The sequence below is a fragment of the Garra rufa genome, chromosome 7 (genome assembly GCF_049309525.1).
Source record: "Garra rufa chromosome 7, GarRuf1.0, whole genome shotgun sequence".
Lineage (NCBI taxonomy): Eukaryota > Metazoa > Chordata > Actinopteri > Cypriniformes > Cyprinidae > Garra > Garra rufa.
Window position 1 is genome coordinate 31,684,670 of NC_133367.1, and position 21,110 is coordinate 31,705,779.

The following is a 21,110-nucleotide window of genomic DNA, read 5'->3' on the forward strand; positions in this document are numbered from 1 at the left end:
GACAACGGCAGAGCTGGGCAAATTAAACAAATGCTCCTTTTGTAATGAGCATGTAAAAAGTTTTTACACTTTCAGTTGGCGCTTGCGTTTATGGATTTGTTTCAGAGCCATTACGTGAAACAGGTGCAAAACTACAGCTGCTGTGTGAATTTAATTTACAAGTGTGAGGTATATGAGGATGAAGAGAATAATTATAGAGGGGAAAAGGCTAAAGCCTGAGTGACATTTGAGAAATGTCACTCAGGCTTTAGTCTGTATATAATACATACATATATATATATATATATATATATATATATATATATATATATATATATATACATATATATATACAGACATTGTTTGTGTCTGTATATAATACATATATATACACACATATATACACACACAAACAATTAATATATAGTCAAATATTCTAAATATTTACTAAAAATTAAAGTAATAGTAAATAATTTTGTCATATATATAATATTATAATATTTCGTGTATATATATATATACACACACACACACACACACACACACACACACACACACACAACATATTCTAAGTATTCTAAATAAATATAATATACAGAAAATAATTACTAATATAAAATTATATATACACACAAACATTTAATATATTGTAAAATATACTAAATATTGTCAAAATATAATAAAAGTAATATAAAATTATATATATATATATATATATATATATATATATATATATATATATATATATATATATAATTATTTGTGTGTGTGTGTATATATATAATATAACATATTCTACAATATTGTAAATACATATAATAAATATAAAATAATTAGTAATATATATATATATATATATATATATATTCACACACATATACATAATTTTTAATATATTGTAAAATGTTCTAAATATTTTCTAAATAAATATATAAAATAATTATAGAATAATATATAATATATAAAAAATTTTTTTATTGTTTTATATATATATATATATATATTAGGGGTGGGCATAGATTAATTTTTTTAATCTAGATTAATCTAGATTAAAATGGCTAATTTGAATTCTGCTGAAGGCATTCAGAATATGTGTGCTACCCAAATAATGACTAAAAGTAAGTCTTTGAGAATGGATCATAAAGCTCATAAAGCTGTTCTATGATAATTTGTTGATGAAAATAAATTATGTTCAATTAGATGTACTTGTGTTTACTAACTAACTAACAATGAAATTATTTTTTCAATTAGATTGTGTTTTTTTAACGTCAACACCTACCCAGCCCATTACATGTTACACCGTACTTTTATTTTGACAGGTTGCCGTGACGTTTCTGTGTCATACAGTATGATATGATGCTAGTTTTCTCAAATGAAACGGTAAAAGTGACACTCACAGCAGTTTGGGAGATTAAGTTTATCTGTTCATGTGAGATTAAAAAAAAGCCAAAAATTACCGGGAGCGTCACGTGTGTTTCAGTATGCGTGTAGTAAAAGCTCGTCTCCGCCATGCAGACATACAGCTAGGCAAACGGAACATATCAGATTCATATTAAAACGGTCTTTTTGCATTTCAGTTTTCACATACACTAGTCCATATCGCGATTTGAATTAAGTGACTGACCAACATTAGATTTATGAATCCAAAAAACGAATTTACGTGGCATTTCGCGCTATAGTAGATTCGGTTTTCATGAATGGAGGACGACGCGATCCTGTCTGTGTTTTGGTGGAGGAGACTTAAACGCGTGACCATATTCGGTATACATTAGCGTTAAACTATCAGTAGTATAGACCCAGCTCCCAACCAAATATGAGAATAGATTAACGGCGATATTTTTTTTATCGCACGATAAGAGTTTCGCGTTAACGCAGCACGTTAACGCCGATAACGGCCCACCACTAATATATATATATATATATATATATATATATATATATATATATATATATATATATATATATATATATGTATATACACACACACACACACACACACACACACACAAACATTTATTATATACTAAAATATTTTTTTTCTAAATATAAAAGTGTTAGAAAATAATCTGTAATATAACACACACACACACACACACACACACACATACATATATATAAGTAACAGAAAATTATGTGTATATAATATATTCTAAAATATTCTACATATTTTCTATAAATTATATATATACACACACACATCAACATTTAATATATTCTAAATTTAAAATAAAATGCGAAATATTTTCTAAAAATAGAAATTATGTCATATATATACATACACACACATACACAATTAATACATAATAAATATCTGTAATATTTTCTAAATATTTACGTATCAATGCATTTACATTTTGCATGCTGTATATACTGTATATACTATATTTAATATTTACACACACTATTTATATTTTAAATATGTCTTTTAGTGTTAATATATAATGTACATCTAGAATTGTTAAGAGTAAGTAATATAATAGTATATAACCAATCCTATAAATAATATATGAATATAATGAAATATTACACATAGTTAAATATCATATAACTTCATGTTTATTTCGTAAAATGTTTTTAATCCCAATTTATAGCAATTCCATCTTCTAAACGAAAGCATTTTTTAAAGCGACATCTCATGAATGCTGATCCGGTTCCGTTTAAATGCAAGGCTGATATTAAGGCTCTGCTACAAGACGCTATTTCGCTATAAAGCAACTATTTGCGGTTATGAGGGCAAATGCACGGCCGTTTGTACTTTTCGACTAGTACATAAGGGGTGAAAATGTTGATTGAGTTGATTTGTTAGCTTAAATCAGCCTCTTCGGAGCAGTTTGTCTGCCGGCGGCTCCGTCTGATTGGGGTGTTTTGGGGCTTCACTCTACATCCTGGTTTTAACAAGCATCCAGCGCGGCCAATAAAAAAGGCTTTTACCTTAATCGCCGCAAGATAATATCAAACATTTGTCCCTTTCACGGGTGCAAAGTGCTTACAAATGCCAAAGCCATTGCGAAGATGAAGAAAAGTAAACATATTTCTGTATTTCTCTGTCTTTTTTCCTCCTGTTTCCGAGGAATGGAAGCAGAGGTACGAGTCCATCAGCTCCCGGGCAGGACCTAGAAGTTCATGACAGGCTTTTATCCCTCATCAAAGCAACAAGTGGATGAACAGACTCTTCTCCGTCCGCTCCAAACCCCTCCCTGGAGTCTCCCGCAGGCCCTGAGGGGAGTTCGGACCCTAAATCTCTCCTTTTAACAAGTGTACGCACTTCCTTCCTTCGCCCGGTTAGGCCTTGAGGGTGCAGGACGCATTTTTCAGGGAGAGAGAAAGAGCAAAGCTGACCTCAGCTGCCATATAGGAAGCACCGAATGCAGTGCCCCGTGAAAGAAAGCTGTGGATGTCGTGTTTTAAAGAGCTGCGATCGGATTGGCTGACTTATACAAAGCTTTAGGGAGTCAGGAGACGCATTTATCAGTCCTTCAGGAAACAAAGTCATGTTTACAAGGTATCAGACTGCTACTATGAGCACATCTGAAGAACAACTGCGAAAGATTTGTCAGATTAAATTGAAATATTTTTGTTAAAAAAAGTATTTATTGATTTTGAAATAAATATCTTATATATTTGATTACAAATACAGTAAAACAGTAATATTCTGAAATATTATTGCCATCTAAAATGTAATTATTATTCTAGTCTTTAGTGTCACATGATCCTTTAGAAATCATTCTAATATACTTTTATGTTTTTAAAATGTCTTCATATTATCATTATTAATGTTTATTATTATATAAAATTTATTTAATTCATTCTTATGGAATAAAAGTGTTCTTCCACAAAATAAATTTATTATAATAATTTTAAAAACTTACTGACCCCAAACTTTTAAACAGTAGTTTTGCTCTTTTTTTGTATGTCTATTTTCTTTACTTTTAGGTTTTTTGTTCAAATTAATAAATAAAAAAGCATCTTTTCATTCATAATTTATCCTTACTAAATAAAAAATATTAATTTCTTTAAAAAAGCTGAATTTCTTTTTTAGAGATTTATAAGAAATATTCAGTACGTTTGTGTGTTATTTTCTTTATTTTTAGATTTTTATGTTCAAATTAATAAATAAAAAAGCATCTTTTCATTCATAATTTATCCTTACTAAATAAAAAATATTAATTTCTTTTAAAAAGCTGAATTTCTTTGTCAGAGATTTATAAGAAATATTGAAATATTCAGTACTTTTGTGTTATTTTCTTTATTTTTAGATTTTTTTGTTCAAAATAATAGATAAAAAAGGCTTCTTTTTATTCCTTACTGAATAAAAAAATATTCATTTCTTAAAAAAACTGTATTTTTCACTCTTTTTCTGATGTTTATGAGAAATATTCAGTACTTTTGTATGCTATTTTCTTTTTTTTCAAAGTAATAAATAAAAAAGGGATCTTTTCATTCATAATTTATCCTTACTGAACAAAAATATTAATTTCTTTAAAAACTGTTTTTTTAAGATTTATTTTTCTCTTAAAGAAATTCATATTAATTAAAAATTAAATAATACATAAAATAAATTTACTACATAATAAATAGTAAATAAATTAACTACATAAATAATAAATAAGAATTAACACTTTTGTATGCTTTTTTTGTTACTTTTAGATCTGTTTTTGCTTAAAAGTAATAAACATCTTTTCATTTATCCTTACTGAATAAAATATCTTCTAAAAATATTTAGTTTAAATTACTTAGTTAAATTAATTATTAAAAAATTACTGACCCTAAACTTTCAAACAATAGTTCATCTTTGAGCAGATCTCTTTTAATGAGATTTATGAGAAACATTCAGTTCTTTTGTATGCTATTTACTGTTCTTTTAAGTTTTTGGTTCAAAGTAATAAATAAAAAAGGCATCTTTTCATTCATAATTTACTCTTAATGAATAAAAAAATATATATATATTTTTTTAAATAAACAGTGGTCCATATTTAAGTGAAACAGTATCTCTCTCACTTTCTCCTTTATGAAAGAAATTAATATAAAATACAAATAAAATTAAAAAATAATTAAATAACCAGCACTTTTTGTATGCTATTTTTGTTATTTTAGGTCTGTTTTTGCTTCAAAGTAATAAACAATAAAGACATCTTTTCATTCATAATTTACCCTTAATGAATAAAAATAACATTTATTTAAAAAGTGGTCCATATTTAAGTGAAACAGTATCTCTCTCACTTTCATCTTTATGAAAAAAATTAATATAAAATACAAGTAACATAAAATAAATAATAAATGAACTACACCATAATAAATCAATTAACTAAAGTATAACAAACAGTAAATTAATTTACTACATAAATAATAAATAAACAATAATTAAATAACCAGCATTTTTGTATGCTATTTTTGTTGTTTTTAGGTCTGTTTTTGCTTCAAAGTAATAAATAATAAAGACATCTTTTCATTCATAATTTACCCTTAATGAATAAAAATATTATTAAAAAAAATAAATAAATAAATAAACAGTGGTCCATATTTAAGTAAAAAAAGTATCTCTCTCACTTTCTCTTTTATGAAAGAAATTAATATAAAATACAAATAAAATAAAATAAATAATAAATGAACTACACCATAATAAATCAATTATCTAATTAGTAGCTATTTTTGTTCTTTTTAGGTCTGTTTTTGCTTCAAAGTAATAAATAATAAAGACATCTTTTCGTTTATAATTTATCCTTACTGAATAAAAATGTTCATTTTCTGTTTTTCGAAAGAAATTAGTATTAAAGAAAAATAAATAATAAATTAAATAAATAAACTACATCATAATAAATAAACTAAATTTACTTTTGGATGTTATTTTTGTTCCTTTTATGTGTTTTGGCTCCAAAGTAACACATAAAAAAGTAATGTTTAAAATAAAATTTGAAGTCACGTTGCGAGATAAACTCACAGTGACCTTTATATTTAACTCTGAGGCAGAAATCAGCTTCATCAGTGATTGGCCACTTCAAATGTCAATCAAATTGTCTCTTTCTAAGTAGGCGGTTCTTGCCCAGAATCTGCTGCTGAAGTAAACTGGAGCTGAAGTAAAATGTGAGATTATTGATTGACAGACTTAAATAATAAAACCATTGTACTGATTGTACAGTCATGACTGTATATAAATTAAAAAATGTTAACATTAATCTTTTCTCGTCTACCTCTATATGATCCACCTCGAATGTCGGCGCTCTTATTAATTTTCCTGGCATCTTCAGGGGCCAAAAAGCTCAACTTCGGCGCTGCAATATTTATGAAGTGCCAAAACACCGCATTCTTCCAGAATTCATGACAAGACATGGAGTTTTTGTCCAATTGTGCATTATTTATGAATGAAAAGAGGCCTTTGTGGACGTTCTCCTGCTGCCCGTCTCGTCTGATCAAACAGATATTGTTAGCACTGAAATAGCCGAGAAAAAAATATGTACAGGAGCAGGCCTTGCGAAAACTCACACGCTATCTCCAATTGTGGCTGCTGCCCAGCCAGTGGATATCATCTATCAGTGGACAAATGCAGGGACGAGAATGCTGCGTCTCAAATGAAATAATATATCTTTGAAAGCCTACGCCTGCACCGGGCCCAAAGCCCATATATCAAGTCTGAGCGGCTGGTGGATCCGGTCCAGGGGCCATTAACCTCCCACCTGTTTCCCCCCCTGTCCTTCACCACGCACCCCTGCCCTTGGTGCCGCTTCTGGGGCTCGTTCTGCCCCCCTCTCCCCTCGTGACAATAACCCCCCGCGCCACACGCCGATGTAAAGCGACGCCCGGCTCGGGCCGAATAATTCAAATTCGGCGGACCAGGGACACGGTTACAAATCTCCGCTCGAGAGCGAGGCTGTTTGTCAGGACGCGCGCTGGCTTGACCTCAGGCCGTCTGCGAGTCACGGGGAGGGCAGGAGACGCCGCGGCCCGTCTGGGTTGTATATGTGGAGATGAGGCTGGGGTGGGGGGGCCGTATAAATCGTGCGCAAGATCACAGATCACGACCGCAACGCCTTATTAATTTCTGTAGATACGACGGCCACGGAAATTACAGTCTCTGACCTGAACCTCTGAAATTGGACTGGTGGATTAACAAAAAGGAGGAGAATGAGAAAAAAGTGTTGCGTGGCATAAAAATATTAATGGAGGGTGAAAATATTCCTGAAATGAATACAGCATGATATAAATGCCGTGGCTATGTTTTTGAAAGAAGGCTGCATTTTTTTTGTTGTTGTAAGAAATACTGTAAAATCTGTCATTTTGTGAAATATTATTCGAATTTCTACTTGAATGTGTTTCATATATTCCTGTGACACAAAGCTGAATTTTCAGCATCATTACTTTAGTCTTCAGTCATTCTAATATTCTGATTTGCTGTTTAAGAAACATTTATTATTATTATTATTATTAGCAATGTTGAAAACTGTTTTGCACATATATGTAATATTATATCTTTACTGTCACTTTTTGAGTACTTTAACACGTCTTTGCTCAATAAAAGTAATAATTTCTTTCAAAAAACATATTAACAACACATTTTTAAATGATAGTATGGTTGCACTTAAATAGGTTCTTCTTTGTTACTTTTTAGGTCTGTTTTTGCTTAAAAGTAATAAGTAATAAAGGCTTCTATTCATTTATAGTTTATCCTACTGAATAAAACTATTAATTTCGTTTAAAAAAAGTGGTGCATATTTGAGTGAAACAGTATACATCTCTCTCTCTTTTTTTAAGTAATTCATAATTTTGTTCAGTGAGGATAAATAATAAATTAAATATATTGGCTACATTACAAATGAAATAAATACAGCATGATATATTAATATGCAGTGGATTCAAATGGTATTTACACTATACTACGTTTTTGAAAAAAGGCTGCATTTTTTCATAATTTTTTATTTTTTTCTGTCTTCAGTGTCACATGATCCTTCAGAAATCATTCTAATATGCTGATTTGCTGCTCAAGAAACATTTTTATTACTATTAGCAATGTTGAAAACAGTTTTGCTACTTATTCTTACGCAAACTGTAATGCTAGACCTTTTCAGGATTCAGTATTTTTTATTTTTTTTTGTAATATTACATATGTTTCTTTACTGACACTTTTTGAATAATTTAACACATCTGTGCTGAATAAAAGTATTAATTTCTTAAAAAAAAAAAGCATATTAACCACAAACATTTAAACGGTAGTTATTTTGTTACTTTTAGGTCTGTTTTTTCTTAAAAGTAATATGTAATAAAGGCTTCTTTTAATTTATAGTTCATCCTTATTTAATAAATATATTAATTTTGTTTAAAAAAGTGGTGCATATTTAAGTGAAACAGTATCGCTCCCTTTTGTTCTTTTTTATTTTTTAAGAAATTTATATTTTTAGTTAAAAATTTAATAAATAACAAATTAAATAAATTGACTACGTCATAATAAATTAACTAATAAATTATAATAAATATCGATCAATTGATAAATTGACTACATAAAGAATAAATTAAACATAATTAAAAATAGCACTTTTGGATGCTAATTTTGTTACTTTCCAGTCTGTTTTTGCTTTGCTTTTTTGAATAAAAGTATTATTTTAATATTTAATATTTAATATTTAACAAACTTTTAAACAGAAGTGTAGGTCACCCTTAAAAAAAAAAAAATGTCATTGTATTATTTAACAAAAATTTCATATGAAAAAACCTGCATCAACATGAAAATTAATAAATAAATGAATTAATTAATAATAAAAAAGAAATAATAATACTAATACTAATAATACTACTACTACTACTAATAATAATAATAATTATTATTATTAGTATCTATTTAGAGCTTTTTTAATTATCTTGTTGCATATGCCACTTATTCTGATATTTTGGTTATATTTAATTTAATTTAATTAATTTAATTATTTCATTTCATATATTTTATTTCATTTAAAGATCCATACAAATCCATACAATCTTGTCAAATGTGACTTAATTGTCCAAAAACTTTTTGAGGCCACTGTAATATAATAATAATAATAATAATAATATTCTTCTATTATTAATAATAAAAATAATAGTCTTCTACTCTATTATATCCACAGAATATAGTATGTATTACAAACAGTATGGGAATTTTCTGAAAATAATTATATTTCAATAAATTTTACTAAAAAGACGCTCAGAGTTGAAATAAATTAATTATATATTTTTACAAAATTATAGAAATGTATTGTATTACATAATACACAATTTTGTATTTTTTAAATAATTTAAAAAATGGTAAAACTTTACAATAAGCTGTCATTTGTTTTAACATTAGTTAATGTGTTAACTAACATGAACGGACAATGAACAATACATTTATTACACTATTTAGTCATCTTTGTTAATAAAAATACAGCCATTCACTGTTTGTTCATGTTACAGTGCATTAACTAACACTGTTAACAAACACAAATTGTGATTTTAATAATGCATTAGCAAATGCTAAAATTAACATTAATAAGATTAATAAATGCTTTAGAAGTATTGTTCATTCTTAGTTCATGTTAACTAATGAACCTCATTGTAAAGTGTTACCAATATATATATATATACATACAAAATTGAATTGACACTGTAACACTACAAAGTGCCATAGGAAGTGATGGCCTATCTCCTGTCCTCTCCCTCCTCACAGCTGCTTTTTCAATAAGCACGAGTCTCACGGCTGGGTGCAGGTTGGAGAACAAGGCCCTAATACAGTGCTGCTTTACTTAATGGCAGGCCTGGTATTGTCATTCAATTCACCGTCGAGAGAGAGAGACAGAGAAAGAGAGAGAGAGAGAGAGAGAGAGAGAGAGAGAGAGAGAGAGAAACGAGGGAGAGAGCGAAAAAAGTGGCTAACGGTCCCCGAGCAGCCGTGAAAGAATAAAAACAAATATTGGCGCCACATGTCAGGGTATTGTAAGTTTTGCACGGCTGACTTTTATCAGCTCGGAGGACTAAATTTAAGACAGTACATTTGTGGCACAATATCAGCGGTGATTAAGTTTACCCTAGTACATTGTGTCGGGGACAGAAAAGACGCAGGAATCCTCACTAGAACGATTAAGCCTGTGGTGAATCTGTGCGTTTTAGTGCCATTGTGTGCTGAGGAAAAGCGAAGTGCACGCATCCTATCCGTTAAACAATAGCCTGCCGTCCACAATGAAAGGGTGATCTCTCTATGGATGTGAATCACTCTCCACGTTATGGGCCGGGCAGCTAACCACAGAGCCAGGGGAGGACAAGCACGCACACGGGCCTCATACCAGCTCATATTGACAATGCAAACACTGGGAAGCTTGCATCTGTTTCCCCCCCCACCCGCTAAACATGACTCCCACCCTTAGCATGACAAACCAGCCAGACGACGGGGATGCTGCTGGCACGCACCTTCAAACACTCTCAAACACAAACACGCTATATGATGCGTACGGCAAGCATTTTAGCATTTGTGTAACAGGCAGTGAATAACTGGCTAGCTTCTGACAACATTGTTTTCATTAGCAAGCTATCTGGGAGGATCAAACAGCGATTTTGATGGGAGTTTTACATGCCATCTTGTTCAGTAATGAACTTAATGGCATGTCTTACTACGTCAAAATCACAATTTTATCCTCCCAAATAGTTGATTCATGAAAACAATGTTTCACAGGAGGACATTTAATTACAATTTAATTATGTTGATATTTTAGAGGCCCTAGAATTTTTTTTTTCAGATATAATATAGCAGGCTTTATAGGGTTAATGAACAAAAATGCTTGTAAAACTGTGCCAGAATTGCTATTGAAGCCTCTATTGCTGTACAGAAGCTAATTTAATTATAATTTAACTATGTTGATAATTTAGAAATCTTATAAATGTGTACTAAATATTATACACCGTAGGCTTTATAGGGTTAATGAACTTAATGGCATGTCAAACTACCTCAAAATCACAATTTTATCCTCCCAAATGGCTATTTAATGAAAACAATGTTGCACAGAAGGTAATTTAATTATAATTCAATTATGTTATGATATTTCAAATAGAAATTTGTTTTTCAGATATAATATAGCAGGCTTTATAGGGTTAACCCTATAAAGTCTACGGTATCATATTTGGTACAACACATTTCTAAGGTTTTTAAATGATCAACATAGTTAATTCATAATTAATTTAGCTTCTATTCAACATTGTTTTATTAATCAGCCAACTGGGAGGCTACACTAGCAATTTTGGCACAATTTCACAAGACATTTTGTTTATTAACCCTATAAAGACTGCCGTATTATATCTGACAAATTTCTAGGGTCTCTAAATTATCAACATAATTAAATTAGCTTCTGTACAACATTGTTTTTATCAGTCAGCTATTTAGATGGATACAGTTGTGATTGTGATGTAGTTTTACATGCTATTTTGTTCATTAACCCTATTCAAACTACTGTATCATATTTAAGGCTTCTAAATGATCAACATAGTTAATTTATAATCATTTTAGTTTCTATTCAACATTGTTTTTATTAGTCAGCTGTCTGGGAGGCTAATAGCAATTTTATGACAGTTTTACAAGCCATTTTGTTCATTAACCCTTTAAAGCCATTGTATCTAAAGTATTGTATCTGATACACACATTTCTAAGGTCTCTAAATGATCAACATAATTAAATTAGCTTCTGTATGTTTTTATTAGCCAGCAAACGGGGATTACAATAACACTTTTTCATTAACCATATAATGTAATAAATATTTTATAACCCTATAATACAGGATTAAAAAACACATGTACAAAATGTTGTGTAGAGGTTCAATAAACAGTTTTAATTAAAAATATAATAATAATCTCTTAAAATTTCTTAATATGATTTCATATATCAGGCTTTACAGGGTTAAAAGTCTCTTAAAACAGTTTTTGCTGCAAAACACGTCATGCCTATGGTCAGTTGGTAGCGAAGCTAATTTTTCTCCTCTTCCTCTCTTCCCAAATTTTACAGCTTCACCGTCGCCCAAGTGTGAGAAATGGCCATCGGAATGTTTTTTCTTTCTTTCTTCATGTGTCTGAACACAATAGTGAGCTCTCTTCAGAGATCCCATCATGACCAAATATTTATGAGAGCTGTAACCGAAGTCTAACTTATGGAAACTAAATCTTTAAACACTTGGCAGACGTTTCACACCCGGCTCTATTACGAGAGAAATTCTTTTGTTCTTACGAGGCTAATAATAGCGCTGTAAATGTAGATATATTTATAGCCGACTCACCACCCTCCCAGACAAGCCTTATATTCGCTTGTATTTCCTGTGTTTATTATACGCTACCCACCGCTCTGTCATTAGCTCGCTCGCAGAATATTCGCAAAATGACTTCGCGTTCATCTAGTAGATAAAGCATTTCTTGATATCTGAGGTGGTTTTGGGTTACATACCATCCATCTATGAGCGGGTGTGTGTGCTAGCATATGCTAGCAGTGTTTGTTTACACAGTTGCGGCTGTATAAACATACTAAACTGCTACTGTAGTTTCATTGCTAATTTAAATTATTACTATGTTCATCCATAGCACCTTTAGAGAAACTGACGACTTAATCAATTCTAGGAAATAGGCTTTTCACTGCATCCAACACTTCTATGCCATTAAACCCAAATATATAGCTGTCATCTTGAGCTTTATTTGAGCTCTCGATGGATAAAGCGTGTTAAAAACTCAACGTTATGTGGGATAAACCTCCATCAGCATCACAAAGCTCCGTGGGTAACAATAGCCGTACAAGTGTTTGCTAATTAGAGTCAGAAGTGGGTTCAGACTTTCTAGTGCTACCTTTTTTTGTTTGTGGTTTTTCCGTTAGCGCTCCAGTGTGCGGTTTAGCGAGGGCACATGAGAGCTGCGCTAATTACAACTTCACCGCCACGCTACGACTGCTAATGTCAAATTCGACAGCTACGCCCTTGTCTCTTTTAACAACTATTGTGTAAAACAATTAGCCGGGGCGAGAAAGTAGTCATAACATCAAGGGGAAGCTACTCCACCGCGGCGAAAGGTGAAGTGCAAACACAATTAAAGGTAAATGATACAGACAGCAATTAGCCATACACAAATGCTAATCCACGCTAAAGTGGGAATACAATGCTTGAGCTAAAGAGCATGAGAATGGATAATAAAGCTCTATAGGTAAGAGCGTTACATTCAGCTTTATAACAAAGACACGAAAACTGAATTATAATTCATTTTTGACTAGCAAAATATGAAAACTGTTACAGAAGCTTGTTGGTAGATGAACACATTTTTGTCTCACTGAAAACAGACCTATTGTTCTCTGATAGAAATGTAAGATTGGCTACTTATATTTTTATTTCTTCTTTTTTTCTAGCCGTCAACAATTGCTGTAAAATCCCAAGAGGTCCTAATGAAGTCACAGACGTCAGTGGCACTTTTCTTTGGCTAATATCCAGGTATCAAAACATTTAAAGCGGATGTGCACTCCAATAATCCGTAAGTATTTCCAGAATAAATAATTATGACAATACCGCAACAGCATCAGAATCTGCTATATATCTCATATATACTATAGGTCAATCCTCAGTATGAATAAATTCTACAACATCTCATGAGCTATTGAACGTGATGAGAGAAAAACAATAAGGTGCCTGTAGCTCTACGAGCACAAAATGAATGATTTGAATTGGGTGCTGTCAGATTTCCCAGTGGCATATCAAAACATGTCATGGCGGGTAAAATACAGCATGCTCACGACCAAAATCTTTCACGAAGGCAGACATGCACGAGTTACTAAAACCCTCACAGTCTTCTCAATCCCATCAATATTTCTGTCAGACAGATGTGTATTGTGAAGAAAAAAAAAGGTTAAAACAAGCGAAAAATAAAAAATGAACGACACCTGACTGGCCTCTTCGGCTGGTGTAGTAAACCGTCAATTATAGATCACTGGGTGTCAATACATCATTTGAAATACTCACACAAACACACAATGTATTTTTCAGGCCATCCCAAAAAAAGTCCTCACATTTAGCCTTGAGACTTGGTCATTATTTATGGAAAACTATGAACTAATTAACTGTCCAGTCAAATGGCAACATTTGTCTCATTCATATTAATAGTTTGACTAGTGTAGTGTTGAGCATGCTGGGAAACATTAATGTTTTATAGGCGAGATTCATCAAAACATCACGTTGTTCTGTTATTCACAGTGTATGTGAAGCCTTTAGTTTTAGTAACACTACTATGAGAATAGCAAAGTTCACACTACAACCCTAGCGTTAACGAAACAAAAGAACTACCTGTATTCACCCTCAGGCCATCCAAGATGTTAGATGTTTCTTCATCAGATCAGGTTTGGAGAAATTTCACATTACATCACTTGTTCACCAATGAATTCTCTGTTATCTCGGTCGTGTGGATTACTTGTGGATTATTGTGATGTTTTTATCAGCTGTTTGGACTCACCTTTCACTCCATTGGTGAGCAAGTGATGCAATGCTGAATTTCTCCAAATCTGCTCCATTGAAGAAACAAACTCATCTACATCTTGGATGGCCTGAGGGTGAGTCAGTTTTCAACAACTGTTCGTGAAACACCTTCATTCCAACAGACATCCATGATGATTCACGCTTTTGGATCACTTGACATTTCCTACCACCCAACACCAAAGCAACGAAAGCTTCACATACCTTGAGTTCCCGGAAGAAGATGCTGCTCCTGGCCCATTCTACAATGGAGAATAGTGTCTGGTCAGCCATCTTGCACATGAGACCAAAAGTGTTGAGTTTCTCGTGCTTGCCTCGGCTGGCCTGCTCCTGCTGGAGGTAGGCTAGGATCTTCGCTTGCACCTGAGGCTCGTCTGGCTCGCACTTGAGCAGCTCCACCACCAGGTGAGGGAAGGTGGGCGGCGATCCGCCTGCGTAGGCTTCTACGTACGGGTAGCCCATGAGAGACTCCGGCGAGCTTGTGTAGGGGTCGGGATACTCTGACTTGATAGTGCGGCTCTGGAAGTGGCCGTATGCCTGGTAACCTTGCAGTCCTCCGGCGTGTGGCGGCATGGCCATGCTGACTGGCGAGGTGACAAAGGGACTGCGGTCAAAGTCTGCAGGTGGCAGGCCTGCGCTGGAGGAGCTGTGGTGGTGGTGATGGTGGTGGTGATGATGGTGGTGGCTCAGTGGAAGCCCCTTGGAGGCCGAATGGATGTTTTGGATGGCAGAGGTAATGGTGAGGTCTGCTGGGACGGTTTGCATGGCTTGTGTCATGGCCTCCAGCTTGAGTCCGTTGGCCCGGATCAAGGCTTTCTTCTGTTGCTTGAGCGCCCGGTCTCGTTTGTACATGGGACCAAACTTGTTGCGACCTCCTCTCATTCGATCGGCCCTCACAGCTTATAAAAGGCAAAACACAAAATGAGTCAGATATCAGTTCAGGAGGAAATCACATGAAGTGTGTCATTTCTGTACCACTTTTGTCACCAAACAGAATTGCAGAAGTAATATGGAATATAGAGAATAATTTGTGTCATGATAACTCTTGGTGGGATTAGCATGGTAATGTATGTGACAATGAGCATGTTTACATGCACATCAGTAAGCTGATAACTCACAAATATCAGCTTATTATAATAACCAGTTTTTCCTGTTTACATGCACATGAGCAACCTGACAATGCAAGTAAGCGGCATTTACATGACTTCGTTAATAAATCAGGTTATTTCTCTGTAGTGACGTCAAAACATAATCATTTGCGTATCTGACTCTGGGTATTTCATACATTAGTTAGTAGTTAATTTAAATAAAGCTTGCAACAAACTTACAGCTCTCATGAAACTACAAAGTGCAGCATTTTGACTGAACCACTGGTACTTCTGCTACACAAGATGAGAACGATGCATTCCTGTCATGTATCACACATGCGCACTTCAGTAAGCCAACAGAAAGTGGGTTATTTACACCGTTTAAAAGTAAACAGGTTACCACGTTTACATGATCATGTGTGTTTTCGGCTTAATAAACATAATTGGCGTACATGCATGTAAACGTACTCACTTTAAATGTGTTTGATCTCGGCGGATTTGATTTGCTATGCTGCTGCTGCAGCATGATATAACACATATAACATATATGATACATATATGCACAATATAGCAAACCTGGATGACTCAGAGGCTATACAGGTGGAGCTGGGGGAGGTGGAGGGCTTCTGAAGCACACTGCAACTGCTACAGCAAGCACTAATCTTATATTTGAATTCTAAGCAGCGAGCTTATTGGCTGCTGATCCAAAAGAACCAATCAGCTGTGCCATGTGATTATGGTGTCATTATCTCAAATTGAGCTTGACCCATCGGACTGCGCCATCGAGAGTTTCATGCCAGAACTTTGGATTTAAAAACGCATTCTGTTCCTGTATTTCAGTTCAGTTTGAATTTAGGTAGTATACAGGATGCAGAATTGGAATTCAAATTAGAAGTAAAGAAGTAGAATTCTGACTGACTTTATTTCAGATAAATTTAAATAACTATTAACTGTTATTTGTATATAGAAGAGGAAATTTTAATGCTGGCATTTTGCCCAGAGCGAATGAACTCGTGAATGAACTGTTTTGCGACAGTTCTGTCATTGGTCTAACTAACAGATAGCCACGCCCCCAACTCATGCAATTGGTTAAGCCGTTGCTATGTGAGTCTGGTCAGGATTCTCAAACAAACTGACTGTTTTAAAGGAAGTGTTTATACATTTCAAGGGAGTAACCACCCAATTGCTTAAAGTTACTTTGTTATATTTACGAAAACAAAAGTATTGACAAAAACATTACACTTTCCACTTTTAAACAGTAAAATATAGTAAGTTTTTGAAGGTTGGTACGAAGTCAGATTGATCTGTAACACAGTAGAGAAGCCTTTTAAACTGGCCACAGAATTTTTTTTTTTTAGATTAAATAGACAATGAAACCAAATGGAATTGCAGAAGTATTGAGTAGCTTTTTTTCCACATTTTCGGTAGTAAATTTCAGGACACAGAAACGGGATTCAAATTAAAACGTAAAGATATGGGGTTCAAATTAATTTCAATGCAAAAAATTTAAATAACAATTACCTGCCATTTTTATTTAGAAAAGCACAGTTTGTCAAGAAAAACTTTTAACGTTAGCATAGATAGATAGGTCTGTGATTGGTCTAACAAACAGATAGCCCCGCCCTCAATTCATGCAATTGGTTGAGCTGTTGCTATGCCGGTCTGGTCAGGATTCTCAAACAAACATTGTTTTGAAAGCGCCAGAGTGTTTATACACTTCAAGGGAGAAACTGAAAAATTGCTTATAGTTTGTTAGGTATACAAAAACAAAAGTTACACTCTTCACCTTTGAACAGTCAGTTTTTAAAGTCTGGTAGTCTGGTTGATTTATACCACAGCAGAAAAGCCTTTAAACTGGCCACACACTTTTATAGGCCGGTTATTTATTTGCTACAAGCAATCAGTGTAAATTTCACATGTGAATTTCACATTCAATGGTGTTGGTTTGTGTTGCCACCCATGTGACCTGTTTTTTCAAAGCCAGACCTAGAGCAAACTCAGCATAATCAAGCCAGAGGACACAATTTAGAGAGAAACGGTGCTAATGATTCAATATTAAACTGAAGCGAGACAAAGTCAATCGTACGAGATCATCATTATGGCAAATAAATGAAGAGAGTGCCATTGCCCGGAAGCAACTCTGATCTCCGCCACAGGGCAGTAGACTCTACTTTCGTCTGCTGGGTCCCATGTTAATTATTTATGCTTAATTATTTCTCTTTTATGCCCCACATTGTCGGCAGGTGGATAGCTGGAGGTTCCAGCAGTGCCTTAAACACACAGCAGCAGCATATGCGGAGAGCACGCGTTTGTCTGCGACTTGACCGGCGCTCGTTAGGACCTAATATCTCGCGAACGGTAGATCTTAAAAAAAATAAAACAATTAAAAGAAAACCCTCGGTCCAACAGCTGCCTTGGGAGTGATTTTAATGGTCCTTGTCACAGCGGTGAGTGTTGTTGTCACTACGTGTGTGATCTGATTGATCCGGCGAGAGAGGGAGGCAAAGTGTTACCACTGCGATCCTGCTGACAGCTCTCGTAGCATCCGAAAACCATTCCTGAACAACCTAGTGGGAGATTTTTTTTGTGTTTTTAGTCTTAATATGGTTGTTAAAAATGTATCCAATCAGAAAAACTGTGGTAAGTTTAACTATTAATGATTTCTGAGCAACAGGGTAATTAATGAGCTGGAAACTAATAGTCGGCCCTTATGGGAAATCACAATTAGATCTGCGACTCAGATCATGAATGCATGCCCTCATGCGTGCGCATACACGCTTACACACTCTGACACCATCCCCCTATTCCTTTTTGTCTTCTGATAAGATTTTTTTTTCCCTCACAGCGTCTAATTAAACAAGGATATTTACATGCATGTCATACTGATTTTTTGGCATAAGACAAGAGGTTTTGTGTGTGCGTTTCTGGCTGTGTTAATAATAGTACAAGTATTGTTTTAGTACACACTAGTACACACCACACTAGTATTGTTGTAGTATACAGTATGTATACTATGCATAGTATACTAATTTTCTGTAAGCATAGAATCACCTATTACATTTGAGTTGTTTGTGCATTTCTTGGTGCATTCAGAATAGCATATAGTATGCATACTATGCACAGTATGCAAACTGTTTTGATATACATAGAACTTTTGTTTTTTTCTAGCTATGCTTGAAATGGCATACTACCATATTAGTTCTATTGTTATAGTATACAGTAATCATACTATACACAGTATGCAAAGAATGACATTGTTTCTGGCTATGTTTGAAATGCCATATTACCATACTATTTGTACTCCTGTTAAAGTATATAGTATGCACACTTACATTATCCAGAGAGTGCAAAGTTTCTGCATAGAATCGCCTGCTACATTTTCTTTGTGGGTGCAAATTTATAATAGCATACTACTATTGTTGAATGGCACTGCGTTTCTAGTATATAGTACACATACCAAACATGAACATGGTATGCAAATTTTCAATATGCATACAATCCTTCTGTGCATTTCTGCCTATGTTTGAAATGGTATATTACCATACTATTTGTTCTCCTGTTATAGTATGTAGTATGCATACTCATACTTTTCACAGTATGCAATTTTTCTGCTTGCATAGTGTCACATACTACATTTCTTTATGTGTGTTTCTTCTAATTTTCAAAATAGCATACTACTATATTACTATTATTACAGTATATAGTATGCATACTACACACGTTCTAATTTTATATAAACAGAATGGCTTTCTTTGTGTTTCTAGCAATTGAAAATTAAACAGCATTATACTATATTACTACTGTTGTTGCAGTATATAGAAAATGTGCACTTGTGGCTGTTTAAAATAGCATACTACTACTGTTGCAGTATATAGTACATACTATAGCCAATTTATTTGTATGCATATAATATGCATATAATTCTGTGCATTTCTGATGTTTGAAATGGCACATTAACAACTACACTTACTATTGTTGCAGTATATACAGTAGTATGCATACTATGCGCAGTATGCAAATTTAATGTTGCATTGAATATACAGTACAGACCAAAAGTTTGGACACACCTTCTCATTCAGGTGTGTCCAAACTTTTGGTCTGTACTGTAGACATGAATTCAACTGAAAAAACTTGTGAAAAAACATCTTTCAGGTGGTCAAATAGCAAATAGCAAATAGTGGAGCTCTGCAGCCACCTACTGGTAAAAGTTATTTGTAGTTGTTGTTTTTTTTACTTTTAAAACTGGATTTTCCAAAAGATGGGCAAAAATCTTACACTAAACCATGTGAAATTATCAATGTTATCCCCATGAATTAAAGTTAGAAATGTGGGTCTTTTATAAAGTGAATTTTACATAAAAAGCAGTTTTTGTATAACACCCCATTTTGAAAACATTTATTTATTAATTTATATATATTTAAAAAATATCACTAACCCACTGAAAACTGCACAAATGTAGAGTAAAAACTTTAATAAACAGAAAAATATACAGTACAGACCAAAAGTTTGGACACACCTTCCAAACTTTTGGCCTGTACTGTACATGGAAAGACATTTTGTGCATTTCTGACTTTGTTTGAAATGACATACTACTATACTACTCCTATTGTTGTAGTATATAGAATACACAGTATGCAAATGTTCTCTTTGCACAAAAAAATGTGTGCTTTTGTTCCATTTGAAATAGCATACTTCTACTATCATTGCAGTATGTGGTATGCACACTTATACTATGCATATTATTTTGTGCATTTCTGGCTGGAAATGGCATACTACCAAATCATACACTTACTATTGTTGCAGTATATACAGTAGTATGCATACTATGGACAGCATACACATTTTTGTATGCATAGAATGACTTTCTTTGTGTTTCTGGCAATGTTTAAAAAGGCATAATACAAAGCATACTACTTCTACTATTGTTGCAGTACACAGTATACATATTTTCTATTTGCATAAAATAATCTTATGTGTACTTAAGGATGTTTGAAATTGCATACTACTACTTGTTGCAGTATATAAAAGTATATAATCTTCTGTGTGCAACTTTTTTCATATGCATAGAATGGCATTTTAGTGCATTTCTGGCTATATTTGAAATGGCATAATTCCAATCTTGCACTTACTATTGTTGCAGTATGTACTGTAGTATGCATACTTCATGCAGTACGCACATTTTATGCATGCATAGACTTACCTTCAGTGCATTTCTGACATTTTGTGCATTTTTGGCTCTGTTTAAAATGGCACACTACCTCCTACACTTACTTCTGTTGCAGTATATACTTATCTTCAGTGCTTTTCTGGCTGTTTCAAATGCTACCATACTACTTATACTATTTGTGCACTATATAGTATGCATACTTGCACAGTTTTCTGTGTACATAAAATTACTTTCTGTATTTAGAAAAAAGCACACTGCACAGAATAGCATACTGTACATACCACAATGCAATGCACTCAACTTGACCTGCGATTCCAAGTGTAATATCAGCATTGATTGGGTTGATTGGGTTGCCGAAAGTGCATACTAAAAATTGTATAAAATGCAAAACAAATTAAT

General features: G+C 33.3%; 1 protein-coding gene across 1 annotated transcript in view; it reads right to left on the bottom strand.

Moving 5' to 3' along the window:
- Positions 1 to 21,110, bottom strand: part of LOC141338110 (nuclear receptor subfamily 5 group A member 2-like) — a 34,012-nt gene that overhangs the window by 2,773 nt on the left and 10,129 nt on the right. The window contains exon 4 of the mRNA XM_073843672.1: positions 14,661 to 15,355. Within this exon, the coding sequence (XP_073699773.1) occupies positions 14,661 to 15,355 (695 nt within the window). The remainder of the gene's footprint in view (positions 1 to 14,660; positions 15,356 to 21,110) is intronic.